Here is a 19,257-nt window from a genome sequence, read left to right as displayed (position 1 = left end):
TCGAGATTAATTTTCATATCTAAAACATGGAATAATCCTAAAGCATCTCTATCAGTTCCTTAGCACATTTCTAAGAAGTTATGCAAAACCATACTTACAACAGGTTTTGTCCGACGAGACAAGCTTCTAAGAACAGAACTAACTCTCGCCCTAGAAATAAGAGAGAGAGAGAGAGAGTACTTCTGCTAAAATGCCTTCTCCTTATATACGTAAAACTTGCTTATCGGTTCAGGAAGGCATCCGTTACCTTGGCATTTATTGTTGGTTAATTACCTATAGCCAAATGGCTAACTGGATGTACTATCACTGATAGATCGTTTAATGGTTGTAGTGCCTGTGTAATTGTCCGGTGTTCTCAGATATATTGGCAAAAGGGGGCTCCGTTTGGTGCCTGTTTTTTTTCAGCGTTGTCACTTTCTCCAGATATTAGAAACAGACCCTTTTGTAAAGGTGCATTCGTAAGTGTCCAAAGGTATAGTTTGAGAAGGATTTGTGTATCTGTTTATCTGTTCTCATATTTTAAATACTTCTAGGTACAGGGGGTTCTCTCAAAGAATTTATTGGTCTGTCAAAGAAGAGCCTTTAATTGTTTATTATTAATGAGTCCTTGAAACCAGCTTGGAGTCTCTCCCATCAGGTGATAACTTCTACCTGACTTTTAGCTGGAGTGGTTTTTATTCCATCTTGAATTAGAATGTTGTTTATATTAATGCCTTATTTTAATCCGAATCCTGCGGTGAATGTGATATCCATCACACAGGCTGCTCCTCAATCTGAACACCGGCACAATACCACCTGGGCATTGAGTCTCAGATTACCCACATCGCACAAAACGGAACTGACCCTCTGACAGTGCAGCTCTCCCTCAGTACTGACCCTCGTATAGTGCAGCACTCCCTCAGTATTGACCCTCTGACAGTGCAGCACTCCCTCAGTACTGACCCTCTGACAGTGCAGCACTCCCTCAGTACTGACCCTCGTATAGTGCAGCACTCCCTCAGTACTGACCCTCTGACAGTGCAGCACTCCCTCAGTACTGACCCTCTGACAGTGCAGCACTCCCTCAGTACTGACCCTCTGACAGTGCAGCACTCCCTCAGTACTGACCCTCGTATAGTGCAGCACTCCCTCAGTACTGACCCTCTGACAGTGCAGCACTCCCTCAGTACTGATCCTCTGACAGTGCAGCGCTCCCTCAGTACTGACCTTCTGACAGTACAGCACTCCCTCAGTACTGACCCTCTGACAGTGCAGCACTCCCTCAGTACTGACCCTCTGACAGTGCAGCACTCCCTCAGTACTGACCTTCTGACAGTACAGCACTCCCTCAGTACTGACCCTCTGACAGTGCAGCACTCCCTCAGTACTGACCCTCTGACAGTGCAGCACTCCCTCAGTACTGACCCTCGTATAGTGCAGCACTCCCTCAGTACTGACCCTCTGACAGTGCAGCACTCCCTCAGTACTGATCCTCTGACAGTGCAGCGCTCCCTCAGTAATGACCTTCTGACAGTACAGCACTCCCTCAGTACTGACCCTCTGACAGTGCAGCACTCCCTCAGTACTGACCCTCTGACAGTGCAGCACTCCCTCAGTACTGACCCTCTGACAGTGCAGCTCTCCCTCAGTACTGACCCTCGTATAGTGCAGCACTCCCTCAGTATTGACCCTCTGACAGTGCAGCACTCCCTCAGTACTGACCCTCTGACAGTGCAGCACTCCCTCAGTACTGACCCTCGTATAGTGCAGCACTCCCTCAGTACTGACCCTCTGACAGTGCAGCACTCCCTCAGTACTGACCCTCTGACAGTGCAGCACTCCCTCAGTACTGACCCTCTGACAGTGCAGCACTCCCTCAGTACTGACCCTCGTATAGTGCAGCACTCCCTCAGTACTGACCCTCTGACAGTGCAGCACTCCCTCAGTACTGATCCTCTGACAGTGCAGCGCTCCCTCAGTACTGACCTTCTGACAGTACAGCACTCCCTCAGTACTGACCCTCTGACAGTGCAGCACTCCCTCAGTACTGACCCTCTGACAGTGCAGCACTCCCTCAGTACTGACCTTCTGACAGTACAGCACTCCCTCAGTACTGACCCTCTGACAGTGCAGCACTCCCTCAGTACTGACCCTCTGACAGTGCAGCACTCCCTCAGTACTGACCCTCGTATAGTGCAGCACTCCCTCAGTACTGACCCTCTGACAGTGCAGCACTCCCTCAGTACTGATCCTCTGACAGTGCAGCGCTCCCTCAGTAATGACCTTCTGACAGTACAGCACTCCCTCAGTACTGACCCTCTGACAGTGCAGCACTCCCTCAGTACTGACCCTCTGACAGTGCAGCACTCCCTCAGTACTGACCTTCTGACAGTACAGCACTCCCTCAGTACTGACCCTCTGACAGTGCAGCACTCCCTCAGTACTGACCCTCTGACAGTGCAGCACTCCCTCAATTCTGACCCTCTGACAGCGCAGCACTCCCTCAGTACTGACCCTCTGACAGTGCAGCACTCCCTCAGTACTGACCCTCTGACAGTGCAGCACTCCCTCAGTACTGACCCTCTCGCAGTACAGCACTCCCTCAGTACTGACCCTCTGACAGTGCAGCACTCCCTCAGTACTGACCCTCTGACAGTGCAGCACTCCCTCAGTACTGACCCTCTCGCAGTGCAGCACTCCCTCAGTACTGACCCTCTGACAGCGCAGCACTCCCTCAGTACTGACCCTCTGACAGTGCAGCACTCCCTCAGTACTGACCCTCTGACAGTGCAGCACACCCTCAGTACTGACCCTCTGACAGTGCAGCACTCCCTCAGTACTGACCCTTGTACAATGTAGCACTCCCTCAGTTCTGACCTTCGTACAGTGCAACGCTCCCTCAGTACTGACCCTTGTACAGTGCCGCACTCCCTCAGTACTGACCCTCTGACAGTGCAGCACTCCCTCAGTACTGACCCTCTGACAGTGCAGCACTCCCTCAGTACTGACCCTCTCGCAGTACAGCACTCCCTCAGTACTGACCCTCTGACAGTGCAGCACTCCCACAGTACTGACCCTCTGACAGTGCAGCACTCCCTCAGTACTGACCCTCTCGCAGTGCAGCACTCCCTCAGTACTGACCCTCTGACAGTGCAGCACACCCTCAGTACTGACCCTCTGACAGTGCCGCACTCCCTCAGTACTGACCCTCTGACAGTGCAGCACTCCCACAGTACTGACCCTCTGACAGTGCAGCACTCCCTCAGTACTGACCCTCTCGCAGTGCAGCACTCCCTCAGTACTGACCCTCTGACAGTGCAGCACACCCTCAGTACTGACCCTCTGACAGTGCCGCACTCCCTCAGTACTGACCCTCTGACAGTGCAGCACTCCCTCAGTACTGACCCTCTGACAGTGCAGCACACCCTCAGTACTGACCCTCTGACAGTGCCGCACTCCCTCAGTACTGACCCTCTGACAGTGCAGCACTCCCTCAGTACTGACCCTCTGACAGTGCAGCACTCCCTCAGTACTGACCCTCTCGCAGTACAGCACTCCCTCAGTACTGACCCTCTGACAGTGCAGCACTCCCTCAGTACTGACCCTCTGACAGTGCAGCACTCCCTCAGTACTGACCCTCTCGCAGTGCAGCACTCCCTCAGTACTGACCCTCTGACAGTGCAGCACACCCTCAGTACTGACCCTCTGACAGTGCAGCACTCCCTCAGTACTGACCCTTGTACAATGTAGCACTCCCTCAGTTCTGACCTTCGTACAGTGCAACGCTCCCTCAGTACTGACCCTTGTACAGTGCCGCACTCCCTCAGTACTAACACTCTGGATGTGATGATACATATTTGTGTGATGTCAATTCTTGGACAGGGTGAAGATGGTTATATTTCAGAATAATCCAGCATTGCTTTCACAAGAAATGTTGTTATGATGAATCTGCTGAATGATGTTGACCTTCTTGATCTTTCTTCCTCCAGGCCACGTTGGGTGGAGTGATCACTGTTTCCAATATGTCACTGACCACGAGTAGACAGGACAATGGTATGAGTCTGATGTGTGAAGCAGTGAATGAGGCAGTATTCCAGTCCAGGAGTGCGAGTACCATCATTCAGGTTCACTGTGAGTACCAGGTCGCAGGCTACAGTGCCCACTCCGAGAGACCTGGCTGTAGTGTCCACTAGCAGAGACCTGGCTATAGTAACCACTCCGAGAGACCTAGCTATAGTGTCCACTCCCAGAGACCTGGCTATAGTGTCCACTTCCAGAGACCTGGCTATAGTGTCCACTTCCAGAGACCTGGCTATAGTGTCCAGTCCCAGAGACCTGGCTATAGTGTCCACTCCGAGAGACCTGGCTATAGTGTCCACTCCCAGAGACCTGGCTATAGTGTTCACTCCCAGAGACCTGGCTATAGTGTCCACTCCCAGAGACCTGGCTATAGTGTCCACTCCCAGAGACCTGGCTATAGTGTCCACTCCGAGAGACCTGGATATAGTGTCCACTCCCAGAGACCTGGCTATAGTGTCCACTCCCAGAGACCTGGCTATAGTGTCCACTCCCAGAGACCTGGCTATAGTGTCCACTCACAGAGACCTGGCTATAGTGTCCATGCCCAGAGTCCTGGATATAGTGTCCACTCCCAGAGACCTGGCTATAGTGTCCACTCTGAGAGACCTGGCTATAGTGTCCACTCCCAGAGACCTGGCTATAGTGTCCACTCCCAGAGACCTGGCAATAGTGTCCACTCCCAGAGACCTGGCTATAGTGTCCACTCCCAGAGACCTGGCGATAGTGTTCACACCCAGAGACCTGGATATGGTGTCCTCTCCCTGAGACATGGTTAGAGTGTCCACTCCCGGAGACCTGGCTATAGTGTCCACTCCCAGAGACATGGTTATAGTGTCCACTCCCAGAGACCTGGCTATAGTGTCCACTCCCAGAGACCTGGCTATAGTGTCCACTCCCAGAGACCTGGATATAGTGTCGACTCCCAGAGACCTGGCTATAGTGTCCACTCCCAGAGACCGGGCTATAGTGTCCACTCCGAGAGACCTGGCTATAGTGTCCACTCCCAGAGACCTGGCTATAGTGTCCACGCCCAGAGTCCTGGATATAGTGTCCACTCCCAGAGACCTGGCTATAGTGTCCACTCCCAGAGACCTGGATATAGTGTTGACTCCCAGAGACCTGGCTATAGTGTCCACTCCCAGAGACCGGGCTATAGTGTCCACTCCCAGAGACCTGGCTATAGTGTCCACTCCCAGAGACCTGGCTATAGTGTCCACTCCCAGAGACCTGGCTATAGAGTCCACTCCCAGAGACCTGGCTATAGTGTCCACTCCCAGAGACCTGGCTATAGTGTCCACACCCAGAGACCGGGCTATAGTGTCCACTCCCAGAGACCTGGCTATAGTGTCCACGCCCAGAGAGCTGGCTATAGTGTCCACTCCCAGAGACCTGGCTATAGTGTCCACTCCCAGAGACCGGGCTATAGTGTCCAATCCCAGAGACCTGGCTAGAGTGCCCACTCCGAGAGACCCGGCTATAGTGTCCACTCCCAGAGACCTGGCCATAGTGTCGACTTGCAGAGACCTGGCTATAGTGGCCACTCCCAGAGACCTGGCTATAGTGTCCACTCACAGAGAGCTGGCTATAGTGTCCACTCCCAGAGACCTGGCTATAGTGTCCACTCCCAGAGACCGGGCTATAGTGTCCACTCCCAGAGACCTGGCTATAGTGTCCACTCCGAGAGACCTGGCTATAGTGTCGACTTGCAGAGAACTGGCTATAGTGTCCACTCCCAGAGACCTGGCTATAGTGTCAACTCCCAGAGGCCTGGCTATAGTGTCCACTCCCAGAGACCTGGCTATAGTGTCCACTCTCAGAGACCTGGCTATAGTGTCCACTCCCAGAGAACTGGCTATAGTGTCGACTCGCAGAGACCTGGCTATAGTGTCCACTCCCAGAGACCTGGCTATAGTGTCCACTCCCAGAGACCTGGCTATAGTGTCCACTCCCAGAGACCTGGCTATAGTGTCGACTCGCAGAGACCTGGCTATAGTGTCCACTCCGAGAGACCTGGCTATAGTGTCCACTCCCAGAGACCTGGCTATAGTGTCGACTCGCAGAGACCTGGCTATAGTGTCGACTCGCAGAGACCTGGCTATAGTGTCCACTCCCAGAGACCTGGCTATAGTGTCCACTCCCAGAGACCTGGCTATAGTGTCGACTCGCAGAGACCTGGCTATAGTGTCCACTCCGAGAGAGCGGGCTATAGTGTCCACTCCCAGAGACCTGGCTATAGTGTCGACTCGCAGAGACCTGGCTATAGTGTCCACTCCCAGAGACCTGGCTATAGTGTCCACTCCGAGAGACCTGGCTATAGTGTCCACTCCCAGAGACCTGGCTATAGTGTCGACTCGCAGAGACCGGGCTATAGTGTCCACTCCCAGAGACCTGGCTATAGTGTCGACTCGCAGAGACCTGGGTATAGTGGCCACTCCCAGAGAGCTGGCAATAGTGTACACTCCGAGAGACCTGGCTATAGTGTCCACTCCCAGAGACCTGGCTATAGTGTCGACTCCCAGAGACCTGGCTATAGTGTCCACTCCCAGAGACCTGGCCATAGTGTCCACTCCCAGAGACCTGGCTATAGTGTCCACTCCCAGAGACCTGGCTATAGTGTCCACTCACAGAGAGCTGGCTATAGTGTCCACTTCCAGAGACATGGCTATAGTGCCCACTCCCAGAGACCTGGCTATAGTGCCGACTCCCAGAGAACTGGCTATAGTGTCGACTCCCAGAGACCTGGCTATCGTGTCCACTCCCAGAGACCGGGCTATAGTGTCGACTCGCAGAGACCTGGCTATAGTGTCCACTCCCAGAGACCTGGCTATTGTGTCGACACGCAGAGACCTGGCTATAGTGTCCACTCCCAGAGACCTGGCTATAGTGTCCACTCCCAGAGACCTGGCTATTGTGTCCATTCCCAGAGACCTGGCTATCGTGTCCATTCCCAGAGACCTGGCTATAGTGTCCACTCCCAGAGACCTGGCTATAGTGTCCACTCCCAGAGACCTGGCTATAGTGTCGACTCGCAGAGACCTGGCTATAGTGTCCACTCCCAGAGACCTGGCTATAGTGTCCACTCCCAGAGACCTGGCTATAGTGTCCATTCCCAGAGACATGGTTATAGTGTCCACTCTCAGAGATATGGTTAGAGTGTCCACTCCCAGAGACATGGTTATAGTGTCCACTCTCAGAGACATGGTTATAGTGTCCACTCCCGGAGACCTGGCTATAGTGTCCACTCCCAGACACCTGGCTATAGTGTCCACTCACAGAGACCTGGCAATAGTGTCGACTCCCAGAGACCTGGCTATAGTGTCCACTCACAGAGACCTGGCTATAGTGTCGACTCCCAGAGACCTGGCTACAGTGTCGACTCCCAGAGACCTGGCTATAGTGTCGACTCCCAGAGACCTGGCTACAGTGTCGACTCACAGAGACCTGGCTATAGTGCCCAATCCCAGAGACCTGGCTATAGTGTCAACTCCCAGAGGCCTGGCTATAGTGTCCACTCCCAGAGAACTGGCTATAGTGTCCACTCTCAGAGACCTGGCTATAGTGTCCACTCCCAGAGACCTGGCTATAGTGTCGACTCGCAGAGACCTTGCTATAGTGTCCACTCCCAGAGACCTGGCTATAGTGTCCACTCCCAGAGACCTGGCTATAGTGTCCACTCCCAGAGACCTGGCTGTAGTGTCGACTCTCAGAGACCTGGCTATAGTGTCCACTCCGAGAGACCTGGCTATAGTGTCCACTCCCAGAGACCTGGCTATAGTGTCGACTCGCAGAGACCTGGCTATAGTGTCGACTCGCAGAGACCTGGCTATAGTGTCCACTCCCAGAGACCTGGCTATAGTGTCCACTCCCAGAGACCTGGCTATAGTGTCGACTCGCAGAGACCTGGCTATAGTGTCCACTCCCAGAGACCTGGCTATAGTGTCCACTCCCAGAGACCTGGCTATAGTGTCGACTCGCAGAGACCTGGCTATTGTGTCGACTCGCAGAGACCTGGCTATAGTGTCCACTCCCAGAGACCTGGCTATAGTGTCCACTCCCAGAGACCTGGCTATAGTGTCGACTCGCAGAGACCTGGCTATAGTGTCCACTCCGAGAGACCGGGCTATAGTGTCCACTCCCAGAGACCTGGCTATAGTGTCGACTCGCAGAGACCTGGCTATAGTGTCCACTCCCAGAGACCTGGCTATAGTGTCCACTCCGAGAGACCTGGCTATAGTGTCCACTCCCAGAGACCTGGCTATAGTGTCGACTCGCAGAGACCGGGCTATAGTGTCCACTCCCAGAGACCTGGCTATAGTGTCGACTCGCAGAGACCTGGGTATAGTGCCCACTCCCAGAGAGCTAGCAATAGTGTACACTCCGAGAGACCTGGCTATAGTGTCCACTCCCAGAAACCTGGCTATAGTGTCGACTCCCAGAGACCTGGCTATAGTGTCCACTCCCAGAGACCTGGCTATAGTGTCCACTCCCAGAGACCTGGCTATAGTGTCCACTCCCAGAGACCTGGCTATAGTGTCCACTCACGGAGAGCTGGCTATAGTGTCCACTCCCAGAGACATGGCTATAGTGCCCACTCCCAGAGACCTGGCTATAGTGCCCACTCCCAGAGAACTGGCTATAGTGTCGACTCCCAGAGACCTGGCTATAGTGTCCACTCCCAGAGACCGGGCTATAGTGTCGACTCGCAGAGACCTGGCTATAGTGTCCACTCCCAGAGACCTGGCTATTGTGTCGACTCGCAGAGACCTGGCTATAGTGTCCACTCCCAGAGACCTGGCTATAGTGTCCACTCCCAGAGACCTGGCTATTGTGTCCATTCCCAGAGACCTGGCTATCGTGTCCATTCCCAGAGACCTGGCTATAGTGTCCACTCCCAGAGACCTGGCTATAGTGTCCACTCCCAGAGACCTGGCTATAGTGTCGACTCGCAGAGACCTGGCTATAGTGTCCACTCCCAGAGACCTGGCTATAGTGTCCACTCCCAGAGACCTGGCTATAGTGTCCATTCCCAGAGACATGGTTATAGTGTCCACTCTCAGAGATATGGTTAGAGTGTCCACTCCCAGAGACATGGTTATAGTGTCCACTCTCAGAGACATGGTTATAGTGTCCACTCTCAGAGATATGGTTAGAGTGTCCACTCCCAGAGACATGGTTATAGTGTCCACTCCCAGAGACCTGGCTATAGTGTCCACTCCCAGAGACCGGGCTATAGTGTCGACTCGCAGAGACCTGGCTATAGTGTCCACTCCCAGAGACCTGGCTATTGTGTCGACTCGCAGAGACCTGGCTATAGTGTCCACTCCCAGAGACCTGGCTATAGTGTCCACTCCCAGAGACCTGGCTATTGTGTCCATTCCCAGAGACCTGGCTATCGTGTCCATTCCCAGAGACCTGGCTATAGTGTCCACTCCCAGAGACCTGGCTATAGTGTCCACTCCCAGAGACCTGGCTATAGTGTCGACTCGCAGAGACCTGGCTATAGTGTCCACTCCCAGAGACCTGGCTATAGTGTCCACTCCCAGAGACCTGGCTATAGTGTCCACTCCCAGAGACCTGGCTGTAGTGTCGACTCTCAGAGACCTGGCTATAGTGTCCACTCCGAGAGACCTGGCTATAGTGTCCACTCCCAGAGACCTGGCTATAGTGTCGACTCGCAGAGACCTGGCTATAGTGTCGACTCGCAGAGACCTGGCTATAGTGTCCACTCCCAGAGACCTGGCTATAGTGTCCACTCCCAGAGACCTGGCTATAGTGTCGACTCGCAGAGACCTGGCTATAGTGTCCACTCCCAGAGACCTGGCTATAGTGTCCACTCCCAGAGACCTGGCTATAGTGTCGACTCGCAGAGACCTGGCTATTGTGTCGACTCGCAGAGACCTGGCTATAGTGTCCACTCCCAGAGACCTGGCTATAGTGTCCACTCCCAGAGACCTGGCTATAGTGTCGACTCGCAGAGACCTGGCTATAGTGTCCACTCCGAGAGACCGGGCTATAGTGTCCACTCCCAGAGACCTGGCTATAGTGTCGACTCGCAGAGACCTGGCTATAGTGTCCACTCCCAGAGACCTGGCTATAGTGTCCACTCCGAGAGACCTGGCTATAGTGTCCACTCCCAGAGACCTGGCTATAGTGTCGACTCGCAGAGACCGGGCTATAGTGTCCACTCCCAGAGACCTGGCTATAGTGTCGACTCGCAGACACCTGGGTATAGTGCCCACTCCCAGAGAGCTAGCAATAGTGTACACTCCGAGAGACCTGGCTATAGTGTCCACTCCCAGAGACCTGGCTATAGTGTCGACTCCCAGAGACCTGGCTATAGTGTCCACTCCCAGAGACCTGGCTATAGTGTCCACTCCCAGAGACCTGGCTATAGTGTCCACTCCCAGAGACCTGGCTATAGTGTCCACTCACGGAGAGCTGGCTATAGTGTCCACTCCCAGAGACATGGCTATAGTGCCCACTCCCAGAGACCTGGCTATAGTGCCCACTCCCAGAGAACTGGCTATAGTGTCGACTCCCAGAGACCTGGCTATAGTGTCCACTCCCAGAGACCGGGCTATAGTGTCGACTCGCAGAGACCTGGCTATAGTGTCCACTCCCAGAGACCTGGCTATTGTGTCGACTCGCAGAGACCTGGCTATAGTGTCCACTCCCAGAGACCTGGCTATAGTGTCCACTCCCAGAGACCTGGCTATTGTGTCCATTCCCAGAGACCTGGCTATCGTGTCCATTCCCAGAGACCTGGCTATAGTGTCCACTCCCAGAGACCTGGCTATAGTGTCCACTCCCAGAGACCTGGCTATAGTGTCGACTCGCAGAGACCTGGCTATAGTGTCCACTCCCAGAGACCTGGCTATAGTGTCCACTCCCAGAGACCTGGCTATAGTGTCCACTCCCAGAGACCTGGCTATAGTGTCCATTCCCAGAGACATGGTTATAGTGTCCACTCTCAGAGATATGGTTAGAGTGTCCACTCCCAGAGACATGGTTATAGTGTCCACTCTCAGAGACATGGTTATAGTGTCCACTCCCGGAGACCTGGCTATAGTGTCCACTCCCAGACACCTGGCTATAGTGTCCACTCACAGAGACCTGGCTATAGTTTCGACTCCCAGAGACCTGGCTATAGTGTCCACTCACAGAGACCTGGCTATAGTGTCGACTCCCAGAGACCTGGCTACAGTGTCGACTCCCAGAGACCTGGCTATAGTGTCGACTCCCAGAGACCTGGCTACAGTGTCGACTCACCGAGACCTGGCTATAGTGCCCACTCCCAGAGACCTGGCTATAGTGTCAACTCCCAGAGGCCTGGCTATAATGTCCACTCCCAGAGAACTGGCTATAGTGTCCACTCTCAGAGACCTGGCTATAGTGTCCACTCCCAGAGACCTGGCTATAGTGTCGACTCGCAGAGACCTGGCTATAGTGTCCACTCCCAGAGACCTGGCTATAGTGTCCACTCCCAGAGACCTGGCTATAGTGTCCACTCCCAGAGACCTGGCTGTAGTGTCGACTCGCAGAGACCTGGCTATAGTGTCCACTCCGAGAGACCTGGCTATAGTGTCCACTCCCAGAGACCTGGCTATAGTGTCGACTCGCAGAGACCTGGCTATAGTGTCGACTCGCAGAGACCTGGCTATAGTGTCCACTCCCAGAGACCTGGCTATAGTGTCCACTCCCAGAGACCTGGCTATAGTGTCGACTCGCAGAGACCTGGCTATAGTGTCCACTCCGAGAGACCGGGCTATAGTGTCCACTCCCAGAGACCTGGCTATAGTGTCGACTCGCAGAGACCTGGCTATAGTGTCCACTCCCAGAGACCTGGCTATAGTGTCGACTCACAGAGACCGGGCTATAGTGTCCACTCCCAGAGACCTGGCTATAGTGTCGACTCGCAGAGACCTGGCTATGGTGTCCACTCCCAGAGAGCTGGCAATAGTGTACACTCCGAGAGACCTGGCTATAGTGTCCACTCCCAGAGACCTGGCTATAGTGTCGACTCCCAGAGACCTGGCTATAGTGTCCACTCCCAGAGACCTGGCTATAGTGTCCACTCCCAGAGACCTGGCTATAGTGTCCACTCCCAGAGACCTGGCTATAGTGTCCACTCACAGACAGCTGGCTATAGTGTCCACTCACAGAGACCTGGCTATAGTGTCCACGCCCAGAGTCCTGGATATAGTGTCCACTCCCAGAGACCTGGCTATAGTGTCCACTCTGAGAGACCTGGCTATAGTGTCCACTCCCAGAGACCTGGCTATAGTGTCCACTCCCAGAGACCTGGCAATAGTGTCCACTCCCAGAGACCTGGCTATAGTGTCCACTCCCAGAGACCTGGCGATAGTGTTCACACCCAGAGACCTGGATATGGTGTCCTCTCCCAGAGATGGGTTAGAGTGTCCACTCCCGGAGACCTGGCTATAGTGTCCACTCCCAGAGACATGGTTATAGTGTCCACTCCCAGAGACCTGGCTATAGTGTCCACTCCCAGAGACCTGGCTATAGTGTCCACTCCCAGAGACCTGGATATAGTGTCGACTCCCAGAGACCTGGCTATAGTGTCCACTCCCAGAGACCGGGCTATAGTGTCCACTCCCAGAGACCTGGCTATAGTGTCCACTCCCAGAGACCTGGCTATAGTGTCCACGCCCAGAGTCCTGGATATAGTGTCCACTCCCAGAGACCTGGCTATAGTGTCCACTCCCAGAGACCTGGATATAGTGTCGACCCCCAGAGACCTGGCTATAGTGTCCACTCCCCGAGACCGGGCTATAGTGTCCACTCCCAGAGACCTGGCTATAGTGTCCACTCCCAGAGACCTGGCTATAGTGTCCACTCCCAGAGACCTGGCTATAGTGTCGACTCACAGAGACCTGGCTATAGTGTCGAGTCCCAGAGACCTGGCTACAGTGTCGACTCCCAGAGACCTGGCTACAGTGTCCACTCCCAGAGACCTGGCTATAGTGTCCACTCCCAGAGACTTGGCTATAGTGTCCACACCCAGAGACCGGGCTATAGTGTCCACTCTCAGACACCTGGCTATAGTGTCCACTCCCAGAGAGCTGGCTATAGTGTCCACTCCCAGAGACCTGGCTATAGTGTCCACTCCCAGAGACCGGGCTATAGTGTCCAATCCCAGAGACCTGGCTAGAGTGCCCACTCCGAGAGGCCCGGCTATAGTGTCCACTCCCAGAGACCTGGCCATAGTGTCGACTTGCAGAGACCTGGCTATAGTGGCCACTCCCAGAGACCTGGCTACAGTGTCCACTCACAGAGAGCTGGCTATAGTGTCCACTCCCAGAGACCTGGCTATAGTGTCCACTCCCAGAGACCGGGCTATAGTGTCCACTCCCAGAGACCTGGCTATAGTGTCCACTCCGAGAGACCTGGCTATAGTGTCGACTTGCAGAGACCTGGCTATAGTGTCCACTCCCAGAGACCTGGCTATAGTGTCAACTCCCAGAGGCCTGGCTATAGTGTCCACTCCCAGAGACCTGGCTATAGTGTCCACTCTCAGAGACCTGGCTATAGTGTCCACTCCCAGAGAACTGGCTATAGTGTCGACTCGCAGAAACCTGGCTATAGTGTCCACTCCCAGAGACCTGGCTATAGTGTCCACTCCCAGAGACCTGGCTATAGTGTCCACTCCCAGAGACCTGGCTATAGTGTCGATTCGCAGAGACCTGGCTATAGTGTCCACTCCCAGAGAGCTGGCTATAGTGTCCACTCCCAGAGACCTGGCTATAGTGTCCACTCCCAGAGACCGGGCTATAGTGTCCAATCCCAGAGACCTGGCTAGAGTGCCCACTCCGAGAGACACGGCTATAGTGTCCACTCCCAGAGACCTGGCCATAGTGTCGACTTGCAGAGACCTGGCTATAGTGGCCACTCCCAGAGACCTGGCTACAGTGTCCACTCACAGAGAGCTGGCTATAGTGTCCACTCCCAGAGACCTGGCTATAGTGTCCACTCCCAGAGACCGGGCTATAGTGTCCACTCCCAGAGACCTGGCTATAGTGTCCACTCCGAGAGACCTGGCTATAATGTCGACTTGCAGAGACCTGGCTATAGTGTCCACTCCCAGAGACCTGGCTATAGTGTCAACTCCCAGAGGCCTGGCTATAGTGTCCACTCCCAGAGACCTGGCTATAGTGTCCACTCTCAGAGACCTGGCTATAGTGTCCACTCCCAGAGAACTGGCTATAGTGCCGACTCGCAGAGACCTGGCTATAGTGTCCACTCCCAGAGACCTGGCTATAGTGCCAATCCCAGAGACCTGGCTATAGTGTCCACTCCCAGAGACCTGGCTATAGTGTCGACTCGCAGAGACCTGGCTATAGTGTCCACTCCGAGAGACCTGGCTATAGTGTCGATTCGCAGAGACCTGGCTATAGTGTCGACTCGCAGAGACCTGGCTATAGTGTCCACTCCCAGAGACCTGGCTATAGTGTCCACTACTAGAGACCTAGCTATAGTGTCGACTCGCAGAGACCTGGCTATAGTGTCCACTCCGAGAGACCGGGCTATAGTGTCCACTCCCAGAGACCTGGCTATAATGTCGACTCGCAGAGACCTGGCTATAGTGTCCACTCCCAGAGACCTGGCTATAGTGTCCACGCCCAGAGTCCTGGATATAGTGTCCACTCCCAGAGACCTGGCTATAGTGTCCACTCCCAGAGACCTGGATATAGTGTCGACTCCCAGAGACCTGGCTATAGTGTCCACTCCCAGAGACCGGGCTATAGTGTCCACTCCCAGAGACCTGGCTATAGTGTCCACTCCCAGAGACCTGGCTATAGTGTCCACTCCCAGAGACCTGGCTATAGTGTCGACTCACAGAGACCTGGCTATAGTGTCGAGTCCCAGAGACCTGGCTACAGTGTCGACTCCCAGAGACCTGGCTACAGTGTCCACTCCCAGAGACCTGGCTATAGTGTCCACTCCCAGAGACTTGGCTATAGTGTCCACACCCAGAGACCGGGCTATAGTGTCCACTCTCAGAGACCTGGCTATAGTGTCCACTCCCAGAGAGCTGGCTATAGTGTCCACTCCCAGAGACCTGGCTATAGTGTCCACTCCCAGAGACCGGGCAACAGTGTCCAATCCCAGAGACCTGGCTAGAGTGCCCACTCCGAGAGGCCCGGCTATAGTGTCCACTCCCAGAGACCTGGCCATAGTGTCGACTTGCAGAGACCTGGCTATAGTGGCCACTCCCAGAGACCTGGCTACAGTGTCCACTCACAGAGAGCTGGCTATAGTGTCCACTCCCAGAGACCTGGCTATAGTGTCCACTCCCAGAGACCGGGCTATAGTGTCCACTCCCAGAGACCTGGCTATAGTGTCCACTCCGAGAGACCTGGCTATAGTGTCGACTTGCAGAGACCTGGCTATAGTGTCCACTCCCAGAGACCTGGCTATAGTGTCAACTCCCAGAGGCCTGGCTATAGTGTCCACTCCCAGAGACCTGGCTATAGTGTCCACTCTCAGAGACCTGGCTATAGTGTCCACTCCCAGAGAACTGGCTATAGTGTCGACTCGCAGAAACCTGGCTATAGTGTCCACTCCCAGAGACCTGGCTATAGTGTCCACTCCCAGAGACCTGGCTATAGTGTCCACTCCCAGAGACCTGGCTATAGTGTCGATTCGCAGAGACCTGGCTATAGTGTCCACTCCCAGAGAGCTGGCTATAGTGTCCACTCCCAGAGACCTGGCTATAGTGTCCACTCCCAGAGACCGGGCTATAGTGTCCAATCCCAGAGACCTGGCTAGAGTGCCCACTCCGAGAGACACGGCTATAGTGTCCACTCCCAGAGACCTGGCCATAGTGTCGACTTGCAGAGACCTGGCTATAGTGGCCACTCCCAGAGACCTGGCTACAGTGTCCACTCACAGAGAGCTGGCTATAGTGTCCACTCCCAGAGACCTGGCTATAGTGTCCACTCCCAGAGACCGGGCTATAGTGTCCACTCCCAGAGACCTGGCTATAGTGTCCACTCCGAGAGACCTGGCTATAATGTCGACTTGCAGAGACCTGGCTATAGTGTCCACTCCCAGAGACCTGGCTATAGTGTCAACTCCCAGAGGCCTGGCTATAGTGTCCACTCCCAGAGACCTGGCTATAGTGTCCACTCTCAGAGACCTGGCTATAGTGTCCACTCCCAGAGAACTGGCTATAGTGCCGACTCGCAGAGACCTGGCTATAGTGTCCACTCCCAGAGACCTGGCTATAGTGCCAATCCCAGAGACCTGGCTATAGTGTCCACTCCCAGAGACCTGGCTATAGTGTCGACTCGCAGAGACCTGGCTATAGTGTCCACTCCGAGAGACCTGGCTATAGTGTCGATTCGCAGAGACCTGGCTATAGTGTCGACTCGCAGAGACCTGGCTATAGTGTCCACTCCCAGAGACCTGGCTATAGTGTCCACTACTAGAGACCTAGCTATAGTGTCGACTCGCAGAGACCTGGCTATAGTGTCCACTCCGAGAGACCGGGCTATAGTGCCCACTCCCAGAGACCTGGCTATAATGTCGACTCGCAGAGACCTGGCTATAGTGTCCACTCCCAGAGACCTGGCTATAGTGTCCACTCCCAGAGACCTGGCTATAGTGTCCACTCCGAGAGACCTGGCTATAGTGTCCACTCCCAGAGACCTGGCTATAGTGTCGACTCGCAGAGACCGGGCTATAGTGTCCACTCCCAGAGACCTGGCTATAGTGTCGACTCGCAGAGACCTGGCTATAGTGCCCACTCCCAGAGAGCTGGCAATAGTGTACACTCCGAGAGACCTGGCTATAGTGTCCACTCCCAGAGACCTGGCTATAGTGTCGACTCCCAGAGACCTGGCTATAGTGTCCACTCCCAGTGACCTGGCTATAGTGTCCACTCCCAGAGACCTGGCTATAGTGTCCACTCACAGAGAGCTGGCTATAGTGTCCACTCCCAGAGACATGGCTGTAGTCCCCACTCCCAGAGACCTGGCTATAGTGTCGACTCGCAGAGACCTGGCTATAGTGTCCACTCCCAGAGACCTGGATATAGTGTCCACTCCCAGAGACCTGGCTATAGTGCCCACTCCCAGAGACCTGGCTATAGTGTCCACTCCCAGAGACCTGGATATAGTGTCCACTCCCAGAGACCTGGCTATAGTGCCCACTCCCAGAGACCTGGCTATAGTGCCCACTCCCAGAGAACTGGCTATAGTGTCGACTCCCAGAGACCTGGCTATAGTGTCCACTCCCAGAGACCGGGCTTTCGTGTCGACTCGCAGAGACCTGGCTATAGTGTCCACTCCCAGAGACCTGGCTATTGTGTCGACTCGCAGAGACCTGGCTATAGTGTCCACTCCCAGAGACCTGGCTATAGTGTCCACTCCCAGAGACCTGGCTATCGTGTCCATTCCCAGAGACCTGGCTATCGTGTCCATTCCCAGAGACCTGGCTATAGTGTCCACTCCCAGAGACCTGGCTATAGTGTCCACTCCCAGAGACCTGGCTATAGTGTCGACTCGCAGAGACCTGGCTATAGTGTCCACTCCCAGAGACCTGGCTATAGTGTCCACTCCCAGAGACCTGGCTATAGTGTCCATTCCCAGAGACATGGTTATAGTGTCCACTCTCAGAGATATGGTTAGAGTGTCCACTCCCAGAGACATGGTTATTGTGTCCACTCTCAGAGACATGGTTATAGTGTCCACTCCCGGAGACCTGGCTATAGAGTCCACTCCCAGACACCTGGCTATAGTGTCCACTCACAGAGACCTGGCTATAGTGTCGACTCCCAGAGACCTGGCTACAGTGTCGACTCCCAGAGACCTGGCTATAGTGTCGACTCCCAGAGACCTGGCTACAGTGTCGACTCACAGAGACCTGGCTATAGTGCCCACTCCCAGAGACCTGGCTATAGTGTCAACTCCCAGAGGCCTGGCTATAGTGTCCACTCCCAGAGACCTGGCTATAGTGTCCACTGTCAGAGGCCTGGCTATAGTGTCCACTCCCAGAGACCTGTCTATAGTGTCGACTCGCAGAGACCTGGCTATAGTGTCCACTCCCAGAGACCTGGCTATAGTGTCCACTCCCAGAGACCTGGCTATAGTGTCCACTCCCAGAGACCTGGCTGTAGTGTCGACTCGCAGAGACCTGGATATAGTGTCCACTCCGAGAGACCTGGCTATAGTGTCCACTCCCAGAGACCTGGCTATAGTGTCGACTCGCAGAGACCTGGCTATAGTGTCGACTCGCAGAGACCTGGCTATAGTGTCCACTCCCAGAGACCTGGCTATAGTGTCCACTCCCAGAGACCTGGCTATAGTGTCGACTCGCAGGGACCTGGCTATAGTGTCCACTCCGAGAGACCGGGCTATAGTGTCAACTCCCAGAGACCTGGCTATAGTGTCGACTTGCAGAGACCTGGCTATAGTGTCCACTCCCAGAGACCTGGCTATAGTGTCGACTCGCAGAGACCGGGCTATAGTGTCCACTCCCAGAGACCTGGCTATAGTGTTGACTCGCAGAGACCTGGCTATAGTGTCCACTCCCAGAGAGCTGGCAATAGTGTACACTCCGAGAGACCTGGCTATAGTGTCCACTCCCAGAGACCTGGCTATAGTGTCGACTCCCAGAGACCTGGCTATAGTGTCCACTCCCAGAGACCTGGCTATAGTGTCCACTCCCAGAGACCTGGCTATAGTGTCCACTCCCAGAGACCTGGCTATCGTGTCCACTCACAGAGAGCTGGCTATAGTGTCCACTCCCAGAGACATGGCTGTAGTCCCCACTCCCAGAGACCTGGCTATAGTGTCGACTCGCAGAGACCTGGCTATAGTGTCCACTCCCAGAGACCTGGATATAGTGTCGACTCCCAGAGACCTGGATATAGTGTCGACTCCCAGAGACCTGGCTATAGTGTCCACTCCCAGAGACCGGGCTATAGTGTCGACTCGCAGAGACCTGGCTATAATGTCCACTCCCAGAGAACTGGCTATAGTGTCGACTCGCAGAGACCTGGCTATAGTGTCCACTCCCAGGGACCTGGCTATAGTGTCCACTCCCAGAGACCTGGCTATAGTGTCCACTCCCAGAGACCTGGCTATAGTGTCCACTCCCAGGGACCTGGCTATAGTGTCCACTCCCAGAGACCTGGCTATAGTGTCGACTCCCAGAGACCTGGCTATAGTGTCC

At 54.5% G+C, this 19,257-nt stretch overlaps 1 protein-coding gene across 1 annotated transcript in view; it reads left to right on the top strand.

Annotated features, from left to right (window-relative positions):
- LOC140387055 (nephrin-like) overlaps positions 1-19,257 on the top strand; it is a 196,534-nt gene that overhangs the window by 92,493 nt on the left and 84,784 nt on the right. The window contains exon 9 of the mRNA XM_072470066.1: positions 3,969-4,110. Within this exon, the coding sequence (XP_072326167.1) occupies positions 3,969-4,110 (142 nt within the window). The remainder of the gene's footprint in view (positions 1-3,968; positions 4,111-19,257) is intronic.

Source organism: Scyliorhinus torazame, chromosome 12, assembly GCF_047496885.1.
Source record: "Scyliorhinus torazame isolate Kashiwa2021f chromosome 12, sScyTor2.1, whole genome shotgun sequence".
NCBI lineage: Eukaryota > Metazoa > Chordata > Chondrichthyes > Carcharhiniformes > Scyliorhinidae > Scyliorhinus > Scyliorhinus torazame.
The sequence above is the reverse complement of the archived record's forward strand: the minus strand, read 5'-3'. Positions and strand labels throughout refer to the sequence as shown.